Source organism: Talpa occidentalis, unplaced genomic scaffold (assembly GCF_014898055.3).
Source record: "Talpa occidentalis isolate TD23 unplaced genomic scaffold, MPIMG_talOcc4v2.1 talOcc4.7, whole genome shotgun sequence".
NCBI lineage: Eukaryota > Metazoa > Chordata > Mammalia > Eulipotyphla > Talpidae > Talpa > Talpa occidentalis.
Window position 1 is genome coordinate 119,248,444 of NW_023605083.1, and position 21,170 is coordinate 119,269,613.

General features: G+C 40.8%; 2 protein-coding genes across 2 annotated transcripts; both read right to left on the minus strand.

Annotated features, from left to right (window-relative positions):
• Nucleotides 1-7,171: 7,171 nt before the first annotated feature.
• On the minus strand, nt 7,172-11,376 carry LOC119230571 (keratin, type I cytoskeletal 10-like). The gene is made up of 8 exons (XM_037491826.2): nt 10,704-11,376; nt 9,859-9,941; nt 9,404-9,560; nt 9,157-9,318; nt 8,941-9,066; nt 8,410-8,627; nt 7,839-8,086; nt 7,172-7,538 (listed from the first exon to the last, which is right to left on the minus strand). Exons 1-8 carry the CDS (start codon nt 11,358-11,360, stop codon nt 7,432-7,434), a joined length of 1,758 nt encoding a protein of 585 aa, XP_037347723.1. The 5' UTR covers nt 11,361-11,376; the 3' UTR covers nt 7,172-7,431.
• Nucleotides 11,377-14,240: 2,864 nt separating this feature from the next.
• Nucleotides 14,241-18,746, minus strand: LOC119230569 (keratin, type I cytoskeletal 10-like). Its single transcript, XM_037491824.2, has 8 exons — nt 18,074-18,746; nt 17,229-17,311; nt 16,774-16,930; nt 16,527-16,688; nt 16,311-16,436; nt 15,777-15,994; nt 15,206-15,453; nt 14,241-14,905 (listed from the first exon to the last, which is right to left on the minus strand). The coding sequence occupies exons 1-8, from the start codon at nt 18,728-18,730 to the stop codon at nt 14,799-14,801; spliced, it is 1,758 nt and encodes a 585-aa protein (XP_037347721.1). The 5' UTR covers nt 18,731-18,746; the 3' UTR covers nt 14,241-14,798.
• Nucleotides 18,747-21,170: the final 2,424 nt, after the last annotated feature.

A 21,170-nucleotide genomic window follows, 5' to 3' on the forward strand; every position in this document is an offset into this window, starting at 1 on the left:
TGGACAATGGGCCAGGTGAGGATGAAGGCTGAAGACAAAGAGAGGGAAGAAGAGTCTGAGCAGGTACCATCATTGATTGAGTTTGGAGAAGGAGGAAGAAGGTGGGGTTGGGGGTGGCTCTTAGGAAATTGATTCCAGATAGTGGGAATCCCATAACATGAGTGGAGACTGCGAATCCCGGAGCAGGAAGACACTGAGCTTTTCTTGAAGTTCGTGTATCAGGTATGTGGAAGTGGAGTGGGGGTGTGGGTGAGGGAATGGGGAGAGAAGTGCACAGGGAAGTGGGGGGAAGGAGCAAGGTGCTGATGGAGATGGGGTGGGGAAATGGAAGGTCAAGAGAGAGGCTGGAGAGAAGATGGGAAGGGAAGAAAAGGGAGGGCAGAGATGGGTGGGGGAGAGCCAGGAATGGAAACAGGGAATGAGTGATTTGTTTCCAAGAGAAAATGGGGCTGATTCAGGAGAAAAGCATTTTATTATTTTTTGCATTTTTTAAAAAGATTTATTTATTTATACAAGCACTGGGTACAGTCAGAAGCGTGGAAGGGTGAGAGAATTCACCAGAGCCAGAGCGGGGAACAGAACAGGCAGAAGGACCGAAGTACACTGCTGAGGGGAGCAGTGGGCGCAGCAGGAGAGGTCTGCGCGCCATGTGGGACCCTTGCCAGTGGCCAGGGATGGAACCAGCGCTGCAGAAGCTGTGGGCAGCTTTGCAGCCCTGTGCTTAACTGCTGCGCCTCCAGGGGAGGCCCAGGAGAAAGGCATTTTAAATGGTTAGTGATACATAAAATATCCTTTTTCAGTGGACTCTTCTGTGGTGAGGCCTGCGAAAGGGTGTGTGTGGTTGTCAAAGTGTGGATGTAGAGTATCCACCTCATACATTTGTTGAGACACCAAAGGTGATTGTGCTTATGATTGTTATTATGTCTGGAGCAGGATGTGTGTGGAAGGGATTGAGGAGGTTAAGAAAGAAGAGGTGAGCGGGGAGAGAGGACGTGAGCAGTCTCCTCTAGATGCTGTGGAGGGAGTGTGTGTAAAGGTGGTGGTAGGGCAGGAAAAGGAAGGACGGGAGGGACCGGATCGGTTTCAGGTTCTGTGGGGGTGTCTTTTAGAACTGTGTTGGCACAAGCAGTCTGAAGTCTGTTCAGCTGGCATCAGATAATGGCCTTTAAATGCATTTCTTATTTTATTTATTTTTTCTTATGTCATTGTTCATTTTTGTACAATACTTGATTTCTCCTCTCAGGGGTAGTCCCCATAATATTCCCACTGACATAGCACCCCTGAATCATCACCACAGTCTCTTGTGCTCTTCCCAACCCTGTTTTGACTCCTCTATCCCCTTCCCCTGTGTTGTGCCTCAAATTTGTGGTTTGCCTGCAAGTTTTACCTATTTCCTGACCCTTTATTTGGTTTCCCCATATTCCTCCTATCAATGAAACCATCCTTTAGTTTTCTTTTTCTGTCTGTCTTATTTTGCTTAGCATAATCCCTTCCAGCTCTGTTCATGTTGCTGCAAATAGTATGAGTTTACCTTTTTGATCGCTGAGTAGTATTGCATTGTGTAAACATACCACATCTTGATCTATTCTTGATCATTTCAGAGCAGCACAGAGTCTTAGACATCACCTAATTCTTTCCCTTTATTTGGAAGATGAGGCCCCAGGAATGTTAAACAGTTTGCTCAGTGTCACCAGACTTATTCAGGGAGAACTGTCATGTGTTTAAAGATGGCCCTTGAGATTCTGGCTTCATGGGCATATTTTACATATAAATAATTATTCTACATGATCCATAATAATATGAATACCTACTTTATGTACTTCCATCAATAGTCTCAACATGTGGGGATTTTAAATATTTGAAAAGTGAAATTATTGAATGATTAAGATATTGAATATTGAAGTTGAAATGTCAAAGAAATAGAATATTGAAATATATAAAGAATTGCAAACCTCTTCTGTGCCTATTAACTGTAAGTAATAATAATTACACAAGTTGATGGTGTAATGGGCCTACTACGTGCATATGTGAGAAAATATTTCCAAAAGAATATTCTGTGGCAGAAGAGGGGAAGAAGCCATTTGTTTAAAGCAATACTTAAATATGTGGCTTCTTTCTCTTTTTTATGCTTTAAAGGGACAGGTTTATTAGGAACAGAAAGAAAAAGAGAGGCACCTGCATAGTGCAGGTGGCTGCCAATAAGTGGTTTCTTTTAACACCTTTCAATAAGCATCATTCCTGGCAATTCCGGGTGGTTAACCACATATGCCCTGCCATACTATTTCCACCAGAGGGCAGTGCTGGCCTACAAATGGATGTTGCTTAGGGCGGAACTGCCACCTCTGGCTAGGTCCCACACTGCCTCACCTGGAAATAATTAAACCCCTGATAAAAAGCAAAGGCAAATGTACTAACAACAACAACAAATCTAGAGCAGGATGAATATATAAACCCAAGATTCCTACGTGGTACTTCACAACTTCCAAAGACACTTGTGGTATACGTTCTCAAATGAACCTTAAATAATGCTTTTGGGAATTAGAAAGAGAGGTTTCTTTCCTTAGCTTTAAAGATGAGGAATTGAGGAAAAGGAGTGTTTGAGTATACAGAATGTGAAACTGGATGAATGAAGTCAGGATGTGTCTTGTGATTCAGTGCTTTGATATAATTATTTTAAGAAAATAAAACGAATAAAAAGCAAAAAAATCCTTCTTTAATGAGGATTAATGAATCTTATTTAGAACAGCAATTTCTAGTTAACAGCGAAATGACACTCTTGACTATAGTTACACTGCCTATCAGCTGTCATTCATTCATTTCTTTAGCTCATTCAAGAAATATTTAATGAACACCAATTATGTACCAAGGCACTGTACTATTAGCAGAGGCTCCAGAAGGGAAAAAGCAGGTGTCTTCCAAGCTCTTACAGTGAATAATACACCATGAAATTAGCAGGTGCAAATATCTCTTTAAGCTCCTGACAGAATCTTTGGGCTACGGAACCAGAAGAATAGTTGTTGGATCATCTGGTAATTCTATTTTTAATTTTTAAAGAAGTCATCATCCTGTTCTCAGTAGCAGCTGCACCATTTTCCATTCCCAACAAGAGGGCAGCAGGATCCCAGCTTCTCCACCTCCTTGCCAACACCTGTTACTTTTTTTTTTTTTTTTAGATAGTAGCTATCCCAAAGGGTGTGAGATGGTATCTCATTACAATTTTGATTCACATTTCCCCAGTAATTATTGATGTTGAGCTTCTTTTCATTTTTTTTTTTTGGCAATAACCCATTTGCTTTCATCTTTACAAGTGTTGTTCAACCTTCAAGATGCATTTTGGTGCAATTTTGTCTTCCAGTCTCCCCTACAAATATCTTACTTACAAAACTGTATAGTGACTCTATAGGGGAAAACTTTTAATGAGAGGTCTTCTAAGGGGGTTGTTAGCTTGGCCGGGGTTCAGGTAACCTTGTAGTCATGCTTTTCAAATCATGTATTCATGTGTTTCAAATATTTCTCCTGAGAGAACTCATTTTGAGTTAAACAGGTTAATTAAAAGCTTATGGATGTGTTTCCCCTGCCCCCAACAAGAAAAAAAATCCTGGAGGACAAAACCATTTCAGAATGTTTTCATCTTTCTCAGGGTAATTTACACCAATTCACAATAATTTCTTCCTTTTCTAAGTGATGCTAAGCTGTATAAAGAGCTTTCTTGGTGTTGGGATGTCAATAGTGTTTGTGTCTTTAGCTGGAGACTGAGGCCCAATGTGACACTAAGAGTCCTTCCTCTTCTGGCATGGTTTTCTGGGGGACAAGCTTGTTTGAAAATTATCCTTCAAAAAGGCCTTTGTTCCTGTTTCTGGACTGCATTTATTTCTGCAGTGCTGACTTGTTTCTGTGTGGACACATTTTAGACAGTTTGCATTATGGCACACCTGCAGCTTTTAAGGGCAGTCAAATACCTCAGTTCTTTGGGGGCAACGGCTGGTCCTTCCAATAACTCCTACATCCCTCTTGTATATAATATTGGGACGCAGGTTCACAGGACTAGATTAGTCTCAGTCCTTTGTGACACATTCTCACCATATTCATACTGTCTGGAATTTAGTTTTTCAGTCCTAGGATAGCAACTTGACCTTGTTCTCCACCCCTGGGGCCGCACACTGATGATTACCTAATCAACAACTTATTGTGATGCTCACGTCAATCTCTGGAAAAACTAGTTTTTCTAGCTAATATTTCTTTTTTTTTTTTAAAAAAGATTTCTTTTTATTTATTTATGCATATAAGAACTGGGGTCTAGGCCAGAGGTGTGGGGGGTGGTGAGGATTCACCAGAGACAGAGTGGGGATCAGAACAGGTGGATCTACTGAAATACACTGCTGAGGGGAACAGCAGGCAAGACAGGAGAGGTCTGCTGTGCCATATGGGTCAGCTCCCTGGCCAGGGTTCAAACTCATGCTACAGTGGCTGCTGATAGCTTCGTAGTGCTGAGGCTTAAACCCTATGTCACCAAGGAGACCTTAATAAGTATATTTCTTTGAAGATGAACAGAATGTTGTCTCTCCGGTACTGACTCTACAGGGCAGGTATTTTTCTAAGAGCTTTACAGACATTAACCTCACACTAATCTCATAAGAGGTAGTTATTATCCCTATTGAATACATAAGGAAGCCGAGACTCAGAGGGTTGAAGTTACTTGTCCACAAGTTACCAGATTTGTAAATGCCAGTGCCAAGATATGAAGTCCAGGAACTAGTAACTTTGAAATGCATGCTTACCCACAAATGAAATCTTTCCCCAACCCCCATTCTCAAGGTGCAATCTAGATGCTGAAGCTTATGTAATTAACATTACTCAAGCTATATCCCCTAAAATCAGACCATAAAAAGGTTACTTTTTCATACCCAACCAAGCAAACACTTTTTTTTTTAAAAATATTTTTATTTTATTTATACAAGCACTGGGTACACTCAGAAGCGCAGGAAGGTGAGAGAATTCACCAGAGCCAGAGTGGGGAGCAGAACAGACAGAGTGATGAAGTACACTGCCGAGGGGAGCAGCAGGGGCGGCAGGAGAGGTCTGCAGCCATGTAGGACCTTCGTCCGGCGGCCGGGATCGAACCGGCACTGCAGAGGCTGCAGGCAGCTTCGCAGCCGAGCACTCAACTGCTGTGCCACCAGGGGAGGCCCCCAAGCAAACTCTTTAGCCACCATAAACATTAAGGTCAGGGTGCAAAATATTAAGGCCTATGGCAGGAAAATGCAATTATGCAAAATCTTTGGAGGGAAAACAATTTTTTTTGCTGTTCTGCATAAATCTTCTATGAGTGTCAAAAATTGGCTTTGCTAGTCTCATTGGACACTGCTTAAATAGCAGGATCTGTAACAACTTAAGAATATGTGAGGACATGTACAGGATTTTTTCTGATAGATAGCTACATGATAAATCTATATAGAAAAATGACCTGCACAGTCGACAATATTCTTACTAATCCCCCCCATGTACTTGTTAAAATAAAACAGCACATTGTTTACTTAGACTGTCTTTATTAAACTATTGTTCACAGTCTGGTAAAGAAACTAGTTCTCTTTTTTTTTTTTTTGAGATACAATTAACAGTATCAAGTGAGTATAAGATGCACAGCATAATGATTTGAGAATTGGTTATCACAATAAGTTTAGTTAACATCTATTAAAAAAGTAGTTATTAGACATAATGTACTTTATCAGAGAGAATTTGACATAAATAACTGTTGGCGGTATCAGCAAATTGAAAAGGTAAGAAGATAGGACCGCTGTGATTCAGAACTCTCAGGAATGAAAGTTTGGGTCACCACTCTATGAGATAAAGAACTTTGACTAGTTGACCACCTGGCTTGGAGGAACTGGGGGAAGATTGAGGAGAAAGACAAAGCTTAATAATAAATACTAATATTGATTAACAACTTGTATTGGTCTCAAATTAGTGATATTGATAAAGAAAACACTAATTTCTCCAGGAAAAGGAGAAAGATCATCTCAGGTTCTGAACAATACTCTAGAACTCCAGGGCTTGGTTCACTTTGCTAGATCAGCATTTTAAAGGATAGCAGTCAGTATGTACACAGTAGGAGCTCAGAGTCCTTACCCAGCAACATCTGTTTTTTAGGGCTTTACATTGAAGCATGTTGGGACTTCAACAATGAACCTTACAAAAGTGGCCCCCAGGAGGAGTGCCCGGTACATGCAGAAAAACATGTGAACTACAGTCAAGATTGTCTGAACTATGACAATGTTGGTGCCAGGTAGATGAAAACTTGACTGTAGAAGTCCATGCACACAGGAATAGGGCGTCAGTCATCAATGTGAGTTACAGAGATTAGGGTTTATCCATCAGGTCCCAAGCAAATGTCCTGGGGGTGGGGAGGGGGATCAGGGTTCACGTCCTGGGGAAAACTGCAATTCAAATCAGGAAAAATATGGAGGAAGGCTGCTATTTGGTGGACACAGAAATGCAGGAACCCATCAGGGAACCCAAGGTAGTTGCAGGGGCACAGTGTAACTCCAGCTATCACTACTCCATGTATAGTAGAGTACTAAGTAACACAGAATGGGTTTTTGTTGACGGAGGGATAGGATTGGGTTGACCTTACAAGTACCAGGTCTTTAGTCCTGTTCACTAGGCAAGTCTGGAGAAGGCAGGGGCCTGGAAGTCACTCTTTGGTCAAATTGGCAACACCATGTTGACAGTGCTTCTTCTGTCCATCTGAGAGACACACCAGATAGCTTTGCTGGGGTGATATGATTTCACTCCAAGACTGTGTTGGGAGCTATCTCACAAGCTGTAGATAACAGTATTGAGAAGAATGTAAGGGCAGGTAAATGTGAGAAGTGATCAGAAAGTGTGAAAGTTCCAATTAATTTTTTGGATCTAATGGAGTTATTTTAGAATTTCTAGGATTGAAATGATTTGAAAGCCAGGGCTGCTTTCAGTATATTGTGTATTTTTAAGAAAGAATAAGATTGTTGACTCATGTGTTTTTTTAGTCAGTGAGATTACTGAGAAATCATCATGACAATAACCCCATCTTGAGAATTTCTGGGATAAATCTATCTTCAAATACTATAATCTTCAAGGTTAAAATTATTACCTAATTTAAATAAAGACAGTTACAACCAAATGGATAGTTTGCAGCAGTAAGAAAGTTTATTGAAATACATTAGTAAATGAGAACAGAAAGGTTTTTTTCCTTTTTATCCATTAAAATCACTTTCTGGTCAAGTGAAAAGAAGAACTACAGAAACCACAAAACACCTTTAGATCAATTATTTTCGAGGAGTGAACCTATTTCCATAGACCATTAAGACTGAAGTGCGTCCTTGGAGATTTTTCCCCTGCATCTCTGTACCGAATGGCTTTTGTAGAAGAGAGACTCTTTTCAGTCGTTGTGGCTTAATAGTAGTGTTTCCTGGTTTCTGATTCAACCACAGATGAAAGGACTCTCCCATCAGGTGCCACCTCGTCAATAATTGTCTTGATTACCCTGATTTTGTCAGTATCTGGAAGGAATGACACAGAATTAGAATACAGACCACGCAATTTGGGGCGGGGCGGAGAGGGGGCTTACTAATTAGCAACCAAAGCTTCTAAGAGAAAAATACGCTTAAAAACAACAATAAATGTTGTTTTAAAAAACCGAGCCGTGTCCAAGACAGCACTTAAACCACACCAAGTGCCTTCAGGGTTGGTGTCAAGCATACAGTTCGCCCAAAACGCAAGGTTTCAATTTTAAAAAAAGCAGCTCTAGTGCTTAAAAAGCAACCAAACCAGCTCAGAAAGTTAAAACTAGTTCTGATTACCCCAGTTTGTTTCTGCTGACCTTGGTCCCTTTGAGCTCTCCGACCCGGAAGGCCTTTGGCCGCCGCCGGAACTGCTGCCGCCGTAGCCGCCGCCGGAACCCCCGCCGCCGGAACTGCTGCCCCCGTAGCCACCGCCGGAGCTGCCGCCGCCGGACCCGCCGCCGTAGCCACCGCCGGAACTTCCGCCGCCGGAACTTCCGCCGCCGCGCCCGCCGCCGTAGGAGCCGCTTGCGGAGCCGCCTCCGATGCTGCGGGGAGTAAGGTCATGCTCTGTGCACATTTTTTCGGTTAACTCTTAATTTTGGAAAACGGCAGGCCGCTTTCCAGCTTATCGTGACTTTAGAAAATAAGCAGGAAAATGTTTCGAGGAAAAACAATTCCTGCCAGATGGGTTCAAAAATAAAAATACAACCACCCCCAAGAAACATTTTATGTAACACAACCCTGAGAATCATTCTTGGACAAATTCATGGGAAATGAGACTGGTTTTCCTGTCATCCACCTTCCCCTCTCACGCCCATTCTCTTGGGATTTGAAATACTGAATAAAAGGATTAAAAAATATAATTTACCCTCCCTCTCCATCTAGCAGGCTGCGGTAGGTTTGAATTTCATTCTCCAGTCTGATCTTGATGTCCAGGAGCTGTTGGTACTCGGCATTCTGGCACTCGGTTTCAGCACGGATCTGTTGCAGTTGTTCCTCCAGAGCGGAGATCTGGCCCTGAATCTGAGAGAGCTGCATACAGTAGCGACCTTCCGTTTCTGCCAAGGTGGATTCCAGGGATTGTTTCTGCAAAGAAGAGAGAAATATGTGGCTTAATGATCTCATTCAGTTGAATACAGGGAAGCTTACTTACTAATTTAATAAGTCATTGCAGAGAAGAATAAAGAAAATGAGTAGAACTTGAGCTTTATGTTGAATGACAGTTCAATTTTAGCACTTTCAGATCACTGCCAATGTTTTTCTGTACTTGAGAGTTTCAGTGCTATTTCTACTGTCTTACCCCAGTTCTGCATTTTCTCATGTGCTGCATATTCTTATGTGAGCATGAAACTTTGTAAGATAAAGTTGAAGTCATTTCACAAGAGAGTGAACAACATACCAGGGATAATTGGGACTGTAGTTCGATCTCCAGGCCTTGAACAGTGCGTCTCAATTCAGTGATCTCAGATTTATGGCTTGACACTTGTTCAATGTTACTGTCGATTTCTGTAGTCAGTTCCTTGCTCTAGAATATTAAAAACAGAGGAGAAGATGAAAAAAGTCTGAAATGATAAACAAACCTCCACCCGCTTCACCATGAAGGAAGAGGCATTACCTTTTCATTGAACCAGGCTTCGGCATCCTTGCGGTTTTGTTCAGCAAGTTGTTCATATTGGCTTCTCATGTTGTTCAGAAGTTGAGTCAGGTCAACACCTGGGGCAGCATTCATTTCCACATTCACATCACCAGTGGACACATTCTGAAGGTCTTTCATTTCCTGTTTGAGGAGCAGTAAAATTTAATTTGCACTGTGACTACAATGAGCTCCTTTTACCTAAGGGAAGTAAGACTTTTTGGTATACCTCTTCATGATTCTTCTTCAGGTAGGCCAGTTCTTCGGTCAAGCTCTCGATCTGCATCTCCAGGTCAGCTTTGGTCAGGGTCAGCTCATCCAGCACTCTGCGTAGGCCGTTGATGTCGGCTTCCACGCTCTGGCGCAGGGCCACTTCATTCTCATACCTGAAACAAGCATGAGACAAATCCTTGATACAATTTCCCTAAGAGAGGTGACTGTTTAAAAAGCACCATGGCCACATTGATAATATACGAATTCACACAGGGATATTAGTGGTTTACTGCAAAGAAGTTGAACAGTTACTTTGAGCTGCATTTTCTTCTTTCAATATTGCCGGAGTTGTTAATGACAATTTGAGTGAATTCAGGAAAATGTAAATGCTGTTGTCAGCTTTCAAAGTCATTGTTAAAAACTACTCAGATATTTGTGGTGGCAGTTTTGAATCACATTCACTTAGCTTACTTCAGCCTGAAGTCGTCAGCTGCCAGCCTGGCATTGTCAATCTGAAGCAGGACATTAGCGTTGTCGGTTGTTAGAGTGAGGATCTGGAAGGAGAAGCGAGTAAGTTAGATGCAGGTATGGTTTTGATAGTGGCATAGATGAACTGCATTTTTATGTTCATTTTGGTGGAATTTTTTCTCTCAAATAGGAAGTACTGTCAACTTAACCATATACTTAAATTTGAGTTTCTGTACTCTTATCTCTGTAGCATCCCTTTCTGAAAACTAACTGGAATGTCATGGACATGTTCCTGTAAGTGTGTCCTGCAACTGATTGCCATGTATTTCAGCCAACTTTTCACTGATTCATGCCTGTATTTAGTTTAGCTTGTTATAACTATATATTCTAAATGAACACAGCCTGAGCTGGCATGCAGTAGGTACAGCTCACAAATTCCTTGGAGATAAGGAACATCCCACATCCATACTGTAGAATTCATACTGCTGGTAGTGCACATGTCATTTTTTTTGTTACAAATATGAATAATATTTTGTTTCATTTAGCAATTCAGTTCATATTTCTAAGAGATCTAGTGTATTTTAACTATGGAGTCATCATATACTCATTAAAACCTCAAACAGTCTCAGTAGTCTGCATTCTGTAAGGCATACAACACACATGTTGAATGAAGATGGCAATGGCCATATCTTCATAAATATTTGTCTTTGATGAGACTGAATTATTTTTGGAAGCAAGAAAGTAACGGCTAACACACACAACTGTATTGTGCTTAATTCAAGTTTCATGTATCTAAACCACATGGATAAGAAATAGGCTTAAAGTTGGATTTTTAAAATGCCTCTTACCTGATTTTTAAGGTCTTCGATGGTTTGGTAGTATTTACTGTAGTCACGAGGCTCTCGCTGGCCTGCGTTGCCATGCTTTTCATACCATTCCTTGATTTTGCCTTCTAGCTCATGGTTTGATTCTTCCAGAGCCCGAACTTTATCCAAGTAGCTAGCCAGGCGGTCATTCAGATTCTGCATGGTTACTTTCTCATTTCCGGAGAGAAGGCCGCCATCTCCTCCTCCTCCATATCCGCCACCTCCAAAGCCGCCTCCGAAGCTGCCTCCACCAAAGCTGCCCCCACCGAAGCTGCCCCCACCATAGCTACCCCCACCAAAGCCACCCCCTCCAACGCTGCCACCTCCAAAGCTGCCTCCTCCATAGCCCCCACCACCACAGCTGCTGGTTCCATAAACTCCACCAAAGCTGCCTCCTCCCATTCCTCCTCCCATTCCTCCTCCCATTCCTCCTCCCATTCCTCCTCCCAAGCCACCAGATGAGCCACCCCCATAGCAGCCTCCAGTGGTGATCCCACGGCTGAAAGAGCCACCACCGCACCCTCCAGAGCTAAATCCTCCACCGAGGGAGCCTTTGCTGCTTGAAATTCTGCATGATCCTCCTCCTCCTCCACTTCGGGAGGAAGAGAATTGCCTGCTTGAGCTGCAGCGAACAGACATGGTGATGCTCTGTAGCCCTGGGAGCACCTGCGACTACGGACAGTGACAGGCCTTTATATACCGAGAGGGTGTGTCCCACGTGTGTCAGATTTGCTTACCTGCTTGGTTTTCTTTTTGCCAATTTAGCATCTTGGGCTTATGATTGCATAAATTTCCTTCAGTAATAACCAAACCCAATAGGTATAGTTTTGAATTTGTCTTAGGAACAAACAGGATTTTTGCTGTGTTGAAACTGAAAAGGGTGTAGTTCAGATGAGCATATGTTCCATTTTGCGTTTTCACCTATTTGAAAACATTGGGCAACAGTTAAAATCTATTTTTCAGCACTAATTTGAGGGAATATTTGCAAAGTTTAGAGAAAGTTTTAACTCCAAAATTATAGTTAAGGTCTTTTTGAAATTCATGTTTTAATTAACTGGAACAACAATTAATATAAAGTCTGTCAGAACTGTGCTGTAATAGGGGTCCTGTAGAAAACTGAAAGCAACCAGAAAGAAAAAAATTCCAACATATGCTAGACAATTTAATCAGTGTTCAGAAATTTCACCGACAAAATGTTAAAGCCCTAAAAGCACAGTTTAGGACTTGTGTGTGTATAGAAGGAATATTTTCATTTATTTGTAGAATGAAAGTATATTGCTTAGTAAGTTGGAAATGAGTAATGACCTAGGAGTTTTCCAATTTCATGCTGCTTTTTAACATTAACATAATCTAAAATCATGAAATTACCCTGATATTTTTTTCATTTTTAAATTTATTCTAATTTGATAAAGTACAGTTATTGTAATTAAATTTATGAAAACCATAATGAAGTAATTTATAGCACAAGATAAGAACTAACCACCAGTACTATTTGTTTTACAGTGTTTGATTAATTGAAATGGGAGGATTTAGTTATGTTATGATTGTGAGTAAAACTTTTCTTGCAGGGATATCAATCCATGTTAGAAAATGATAACTTGCTCCTCAAATTAGGAACTAAATTGCAAACATGTTTCCAGGCTAGATTGCGTTTATCAGAATTTGGTGTAACAGTCATTCTCGGAAAGTACGTAATTGGGACTTTAATAAGTGATATAAAATAATTTTAAATCTACCCATAGACTACTACATTGCTACTGTTCAAAACTATGTTTACATATTTATTCTGTTCCTATATATTCACTTTATTTTACAGTTATATAGTGCAATTTGTGTTGTTGTGATTTTATAATCTTGGGATAGGGATGGTGATTAATTTCTAGTTTGTGGGAGAGAAAGTTGAAGGCCTATGGCAGGAAAATGCAATTATCAAAATCTTTGGAGGGAAAACAATTTTTTTTGCTGTCTGCATAAATCTTCTATGAGTGTCAAAAATTGGCTTTGCTACTCTCATTGGAGACTGCTTAAATAGCAGGATCTGTAACAACTTAAAGAATATGTGAGGACATGTACAGGATTTTTTTCGATTGATAGCTACATGATAAATCTATGTAGAAAAATGACCTGCACAGTCAACATTATTCTTACTAACCCTCCTCCCCCGCCATGTACTTGTTAAAATAAAATAGCACATTGTTTACTTAGACTGTCTTTGTTAAACTATTGTTCACAGTCTGGTAAAGAAACTAGTTCTCTTTTGTTTTTGAGATATAATTAACAGTATCAAGTAAGTTTAAGATGCACAGCATAATGACTTGAGAATTGGTTATCACAATAAGTTTAGTTAACACCTATTAAAAAGTAGTTATTAGACATAATGTACTTTATCAGAGAGAATTTGACATAAATAACTGTTGGCGGTATCAGCAAATTGAAAAGGTAAGAAGATAGGACCGCTGTGATTCAGAACTCTCAGGAATGAAAGTTTGGGTCACCACTCTATGAGATAAAGAACTTTGACTAGTTGACCACCTGGCTTGGAGGGACTGGGGGAAGATTGAGGAGAAAGACAAAGCTTAATAATAAATACTAATATTGATTAACAACTTGTATTGGTCTCAAATTAGTGTTATTGATAAAGAAAACACTAATTTCTCCAGGAAAAGGAGAAAGATCATCTCAGGTTCTGAACAATACTCTAGATCCCCAGGGCTTGGTTCTCTTTGCTAGATCAGCATTTTAAAGGATAGCAGTCAGTATGTACACAGTAAGAGCTCAGAGTCCTTACCCAGTAATATCTGTTTTTTAGGGCTTTACATTGAGGCATGTTGGGACTTCAACAATGAACCTTACACGAGTGGCCCCCAAGAAGAGTGCCCGGTACATGCAGAAAGACATGTGAACGGCAGTCAAGATTGTCTGAACTATGACAATGTTGGTGCCCGGTAGATGATGAAAACTTGACTGTAGAAGTCCATGCACACAGGAATAGGGCATCAGTCATCAATGTGAGATACAGAGATTAGGGTTTATCCATCAGGTCCCAAGCAAATGTCCTGGGTGTGGGGAGGGGGATCAGGGTTCACGTCCTGGGGAAAACTGCAATTCAAATCAGGAAGAATATGGAGGAAGGCTGCTATTTGGTGGACACGGTAATGCAGGAACCCATCAGGGAACCCAAGGTAGTTGCAGGGGCACAGTGTAACTCTAGCTATCACTACTCCATGTACAGTAGAGTATTAAGTAATACAGAATGGGTTTTTGTTGACTGAAGCATGGGATTGGGTTGACCTTACAAGTACCAGGTCTTTAGTCCTGCTCACTAGGCAAGTCTGGAGAAGGCAGGGGTCTGGAAGTCACTCTTTGGTCAAATTGGCAACACCATGTTGACAGTCCTTCTTCTGTCCATGTGAGAGACACCAGATAGCTTTGCTGGGGTGATAGGATTTCACTCCAAGACTGTGTTGGGAGCTATCTCACAAGCTGTAGATAACAGTATTGAGAAGAATGTAAGGGCAGGTATATGTGAGAAGTGATCAGAAAGTGAAAATTCCAATTAATTTTTTGGATCTTAATGGAGTTATTTTAGAATTTCTAGGATTGAAATGATTTGAAAGCCAGGGCTGCTTTCAGTATATTGTGTATTTTTAAGAAAGAATAAGATTGTTGACTCATGTGTTTTTTTAGTCAGTGAGATTACTGAGAAATCATCATGACAATAACCCCGTCTTGAGAATTTCTGGGATAAATCTATCTTCAAAGTTAAAATTATTACCTAATTTAAATAAGGACAGTTACGACCAAATGGATAGTTTGCAGCAGTAAGAAAGTTTATTGAAATTCATTAGTAAATGAGAACAGAAAGGTTTTTTTCCTTTTTATCCATTAAAATCACTTTCTGGTCAAGTGAAAAGAAGAACTACAGAAACCACAAAACACCTTTAGATCAATTATTTTCGAGGAGTGAACCTATTTCCATAGACCATTAAGACTGAAGTGCGTCCTTGGAGATTTTTCCCCTGCATCTCTGTACCGAATGGCTTTCGTAGAAGAGAGACTGTTTTCAGTCGCTGTGGCTTAATAGTAGTGTTTCCTGGTTTCTGATTCAACCACAGATGAAAGGACTCTCCCATCAGGTGCCACCTCGTCAATAATTGTCTTGATTACCCTGATTTTGTCAGTATCTGGAAGGAATGACACAGAATTAGAATATAGACCACGCAATTTGGGGCGGGGCGGAGAGGGGGCTTACTAATTAGCAACCAAAGCTTCTAAGAGAAAAATACGCTTAAAAACAACAATAAATGTTGTTTTAAAAAACCGAGCCGTGTCCAAGACAGCACTTAAACCACACCAAGTGCCTTCAGGGTTGGTGTCAAGCATGCAGTTCGCCCAAAACGCGAGGTTTCAATTTTAAAAAAAGCAGCTCTAGTGCTTAAAAAGCAACCAAACCAGCTCAGAAAGTTAAAACTAGTTCTGATTACCCCAGTTTGTTTCTGCTGACCTTGGTCCCTTTGAGCTCTCCGACCCGGAAGGCCTTTGGCCGCCGCCGGAACTGCTGCCGCCGTAGCCGCCGCCGGAACCCCCGCCGCCGGAACTGCTGCCCCCGTAGCCACCGCCGGAGCTGCCGCCGCCGGACCCGCCGCCGTAGCCACCGCCGGAACTTCCGCCGCCGGAACTTCCGCCGCCGCGCCCGCCGCCGTAGGAGCCGCCTGCGGAGCCGCCTCCGATGCTGCGGGGAGTAAGGTCATGCTCTGTTCACATTTTTTCGGTTGACTCTTAATTTTGGAAAACGGCAGGCCGCTTTCCAGCTTATCGTGACTTTAGAAAATAAGCAGGAAAATGTTTCGAGGAAAAACAATTCCTGCCAGATGGGTTCAAAAATAAAAATACAACCACCCCCAAGAAACATTTTATGTAACACAACCCTGAGAATCATTCTTGGACAAATTCATGGGAAATGAGACTGGTTTTCCTGTCATCCACCTTCCCCTCTCACGCCCATTCTCTTGGGATTTGAAATACTGAATAAAAGGATTAAAAAATATAATTTACCCTCCCTCTCCATCTAGCAGGCTGCGGTAGGTTTGAATTTCATTCTCCAGTCTGATCTTGATGTCCAGGAGCTGTTGGTACTCGGCATTCTGGCACTCGGTTTCAGCACGGATCTGTTGCAGTTGTTCCTCCAGAGCGGAGATCTGGCCCTGAATCTGAGAGAGCTGCATACAGTAGCGACCTTCCGTTTCTGCCAAGGTGGATTCCAGGGATTGTTTCTGCAAAGAAGAGAGAAATATGTGGCTTAATGATCTCATTCAGTTGAATACAGGGAAGCTTACTTACTAATTTAATAAGTCATTGCAGAGAAGAATAAAGAAAATGAGTAGAACTTGAGCTTTATGTTGAATGACAGTTCAATTTTAGCACTTTCAGATCACTGCCAATAATGTTTTTCTGTACTTGAGAGTTTCAGTGCTATTTCTACTGTCTTACCCCAGTTCTGCATTTTCTCATGTGCTGCATATTCTTATGTGAGCATGAAACTTTGTAAGATAAAGTTGAAGTCATTTCACAAGAGAGTGAACAACATACCAGGGATAGTTGGGACTGTAGTTCGATCTCCAGGCCTTGAACAGTGCGTCTCAATTCAGTGATCTCAGATTTATGGCTTGACACTTGTTCAATGTTACTGTCGATTTCTGTAGTCAGTTCCTTGCTCTAGAATATTAAAAACAGAGGAGAAGATGAAAAAAGTCTGAAATGATAAACAAACCTCCACCCGCTTCACCATGAAGGAAGAGGCATTACCTTTTCATTGAACCAGGCTTCGGCATCCTTGCGGTTTTGTTCAGCAAGTTGTTCATATTGGCTTCTCATGTTGTTCAGAAGTTGAGTCAGGTCAACACCTGGGGCAGCATTCATTTCCACATTCACATCACCAGTGGACACATTCTGAAGGTCTTTCATTTCCTGTTTGAGGAGCAGTAAAATTTAATTTGCACTGTGACTACAATGAGCTCCTTTTACCTAAGGGAAGTAAGACTTTTTGGTATACCTCTTCATGATTCTTCTTCAGGTAGGCCAGTTCTTCGGTCAGGCTCTCGATCTGCATCTCCAGGTCAGCTTTGGTCAGGGTCAGCTCATCCAGCACTCTGCGTAGGCCGTTGATGTCGGCTTCCACGCTCTGGCGCAGGGCCACTTCATTCTCATACCTGAAACAAGCATGAGACAAATCCTTGATACAATTTCCCTAAGAGAGGTGACTGTTTAAAAAGCACCATGGCCACATTGATAATATACGAATTCACACAGGGATATTAGTGGTTTACTGCAAAGAAGTTGAACAGTTACTTTGAGCTGCATTTTCTTCTTTCAATATTGCCGGAGTTGTTAATGACAATTTGAGTGAATTCAGGAAAATGTAAATGCTGTTGTCAGCTTTCAAAGTCATTGTTAAAAACTACTCAGATATTTGTGGTGGCAGTTTTGAATCACATTCACTTAGCTTACTTCAGCCTGAAGTCGTCAGCTGCCAGCCTGGCATTGTCAATCTGAAGCAGGACATTAGCGTTGTCGGTTGTTAGAGTGAGGATCTGGAAGGAGAAGCGAGTAAGTTAGATGCAGGTATGGTTTTGATAGTGGCATAGATGAACTGCATTTTTATGTTCATTTTGGTGGAATTTTTTCTCTCAAATAGGAAGTACTGTCAACTTAACCATATACTTAAATTTGAGTTTCTGTACTCTTATCTCTGTAGCATCCCTTTCTGAAAACTAACTGGAATGTCATGGACATGTTCCTGTAAGTGTGTCCTGCAACTGATTGCCATGTATTTCAGCCAACTTTTCACTGATTCATGCCTGTATTTAGTTTAGCTTGTTATAACTATATATTCTAAATGAACACAGCCTGAGCTGGCATGCAGTAGGTACAGCTCACAAATTCCTTGGAGATAAGGAACATCCCACATCCATACTGTAGAATTCATACTGCTGGTAGTGCACATGTCATTTTTTTTGTTACAAATATGAATAATATTTTGTTTCATTTAGCAATTCAGTTCATATTTCTAAGAGATCTAGTGTATTTTAACTATGGAGTCATCATATACTCATTAAAACCTCAAACAGTCTCAGTAGTCTGCATTCTGTAAGGCATACAACACACATGTTGAATGAAGATGGCAATGGCCATATCTTCATAAATATTTGTCTTTGATGAGACTGAATTATTTTTGGAAGCAAGAAAGTAACGGCTAACACACACAACTGTATTGTGCTTAATTCAAGTTTCATGTATCTAAACCACATGGATAAGAAATAGGCTTAAAGTTGGATTTTTAAAATGCCTCTTACCTGATTTTTAAGGTCTTCGATGGTTTGGTAGTATTTACTGTAGTCACGAGGCTCTCGCTGGCCTGCGTTGCCATGCTTTTCATACCATTCCTTGATTTTGCCTTCTAGCTCATGGTTTGATTCTTCCAGAGCCCGAACTTTATCCAAGTAGCTAGCCAGGCGGTCATTCAGATTCTGCATGGTTACTTTCTCATTTCCGGAGAGAAGGCCGCCATCTCCTCCTCCTCCATATCCGCCACCTCCAAAGCCGCCTCCGAAGCTGCCTCCACCAAAGCTGCCCCCACCGAAGCTGCCCCCACCATAGCTACCCCCACCAAAGCCACCCCCTCCAACGCTGCCACCTCCAAAGCTGCCTCCTCCATAGCCCCCACCACCACAGCTGCTGGTTCCATAAACTCCACCAAAGCTGCCTCCTCCCATTCCTCCTCCCATTCCTCCTCCCATTCCTCCTCCCATTCCTCCTCCCAAGCCACCAGATGAGCCACCCCCATAGCAGCCTCCAGTGGTGATCCCACGGCTGAAAGAGCCACCACCGCACCCTCCAGAGCTAAATCCTCCACCGAGGGAGCCTTTGCTGCTTGAAATTCTGCATGATCCTCCTCCTCCTCCACTTCGGGAGGAAGAGAATTGCCTGCTTGAGCTGCAGCGAACAGACATGGTGATGCTCTGTAGCCCTGGGAGCACCTGCGACTACGGACAGTGACAGGCCTTTATATACCGAGAGGGTGTGTCCCACGTGTGTCAGATTTGCTTACCTGCTTGGTTTTCTTTTTGCCAATTTAGCATCTTGGGCTTATGATTGCATAAATTTCCTTCAGTAATAACCAAACCCAATAGGTATAGTTTTGAATTTGTCTTAGGAACAAACAGGATTTTTGCTGTGTTGAAACTGAAAAGGGTGTAGTTCAGATGAGCATATGTTCCATTTTGCGTTTTCACCTATTTGAAAACATTGGGCAACAGTTAAAATCTATTTTTCAGCACTAATTTGAGGGAATATTTGCAAAGTTTAGAGAAAGTTTTAACTCCAAAATTATAGTTAAGGTCTTTTTGAAATTCATTTTTTAAGCAGTTTTAATTAACTGGAACAACAATTAATATAAAGTCTGTCAGAACTGTGCTGTAATAGGGGTCCTGTAGAAAACTGAAAGCAACCAGAAAGAAAAAAATTCCAACATATGCTAGACAATTTAATCAGTGTTCAGAAATTTCACCGACAAAATGTTAAAGCCCTAAAAGCACAGTTTAGGACTTGTGTGTGTATAGAAGGAATATTTTCATTTATTTGTAGAATGAAAGTATATTGCTTAGTAAGTTGGAAATGAGTAATGACCTAGGAGTTTTCCAATTTCATGCTGCTTTTTAACATTAACATAATCTAAAATCATGAAATTACCCTGATATTTTTTTCATTTTTAAATTTATTCTAATTTGATAAAGTACAGTTATTGTAATTAAATTTATGAAAACCATAATGAAGTAATTTATAGCACAAGATAAGAACTAACCGCCAGTACTATTTGTTTTACAGTGTTTGATTAATTGAAATGGGAGGATTTAGTTATGTTATGATTGTGAGTAAAACTTTTCTTGCAGGGATATCAATCCATGTTAGAAAATGATAACTTGCTCCCCAAATTAGGAACTAAATTGCAAACATGTTTCCAGGCTAGATTGCGTTTATCAGAATTTGGTGTAACAGTCATTCTCGGAAAGTACGTAATTGGGACTTTAATAAGTGATATAAAATAATTTTAAATCTACCCATAGACTACTACATTGCTACTGTTCAAAACTATGTTTACATATTTATTCTGTTCCTATATATTCACTTTATTTTACAGTTATATAGTGCAATTTGTGTTGTTGTGATTTTATAATCTTGGGATAGGGATGGTGATTAACTTCTAGTTTGTGGGAGAGAAAGTTGAAGGCCTATGGCAGGAAAATGCAATTATCAAAATCTTTGGAGGGAAAACAATTTTTTTTGCTGTCTGCATAAATCTTCTATGAGTGTCAAAAATTGGCTTTGCTACTCTCATTGGAGACTGCTTAAATAGCAGGATCTGTAACAACTTAAAGAATATGTGAGGACATGTACAGGATTTTTTTCGATTGATAGCTACATGATAAATCTATGTAGAAAAATGACCTGCACAGTCAACATTATTCTTACTAACCCTCCTCCCCCGCCATGTACTTGTTAAAATAAAATAGCACATTGTTTACTTAGACTGTCTTTGTTAAACTATTGTTCACAGTCTGGTAAAGAAACTAGTTCTCTTTTGTTTTTGAGATATAATTAACAGTATCAAGTAAGTTTAAGATGCACAGCATAATGACTTGAGAATTGGTTATCACAATAAGTTTAGTTAACACCTATTAAAAAGTAGTTATTAGACATAATGTACTTTATCAGAGAGAATTTGACATAAATAACTGTTGGCGGTATCAGCAAATTGAAAAGGTAAGAAGATAGGACCGCTGTGATTCAGAACTCTCAGGAATGAAAGTTTGGGTCACCACTCTATGAGATAAAGAACTTTGACTAGTTGACCACCTGGCTTGGAGGGACTGGGGGAAGATTGAGGAGAAAGACAAAGCTTAATAATAAATACTAATATTGATTAACAACTTGTATTGGTCTCAAATTAGTGTTATTGATAAAGAAAACACTAATTTCTCCAGGAAAAGGAGAAAGATCATCTCAGGTTCTGAACAATACTCTAGATCCCCAGGGCTTGGTTCTCTTTGCTAGATCAGCATTTTAAAGGATAGCAGTCAGTATGTACACAGTAAGAGCTCAGAGTCCTTACCCAGTAATATCTGTTTTTTAGGGCTTTACATTGAGGCATGTTGGGACTTCAACAATGAACCTTACACGAGTGGCCCCCAAGAAGAGTGCCCGGTACATGCAGAAAGACATGTGAACGGCAGTCAAGATTGTCTGAACTATGACAATGTTGGTGCCCGGTAGATGATGAAAACTTGACTGTAGAAGTCCATGCACACAGGAATAGGGCATCAGTCATCAATGTGAGATACAGAGATTAGGGTTTATCCATCAGGTCCCAAGCAAATGTCCTGGGTGTGGGGA

What these genes read in the sequence shown, in the direction of transcription:
- LOC119230571 (XM_037491826.2), bottom strand. Translation starts at nt 11,360, where the DNA reads ATGTCTGTTCGCTGCAGCTCAAGCAGGCAATTCTCTTCCTCCCGAAGT. An exon ending in TCGAAGACCTTAAAAATCAG is followed by an intron (nt 9,942 to 10,703) that starts GTAAGAGGCATT and finishes TTCTCCTTCCAG; the next exon opens with ATCCTCACTCTAACAACCGA. An exon ending in AAGCCTGGTTCAATGAAAAG is followed by an intron (nt 9,067 to 9,156) that starts GTAATGCCTCTT and finishes TTAATATTCTAG; the next exon opens with AGCAAGGAACTGACTACAGA.
- LOC119230569 (XM_037491824.2), bottom strand. Translation starts at nt 18,730, where the DNA reads ATGTCTGTTCGCTGCAGCTCAAGCAGGCAATTCTCTTCCTCCCGAAGT. An exon ending in GCTGACGACTTCAGGCTGAA is followed by an intron (nt 16,931 to 17,228) that starts GTAAGCTAAGTG and finishes TGCTTGTTTCAG; the next exon opens with GTATGAGAATGAAGTGGCCC. An exon ending in CTGCTAGATGGAGAGGGAGG is followed by an intron (nt 15,454 to 15,776) that starts GTAAATTATATT and finishes TACTCCCCGCAG; the next exon opens with CATCGGAGGCGGCTCCGCAG.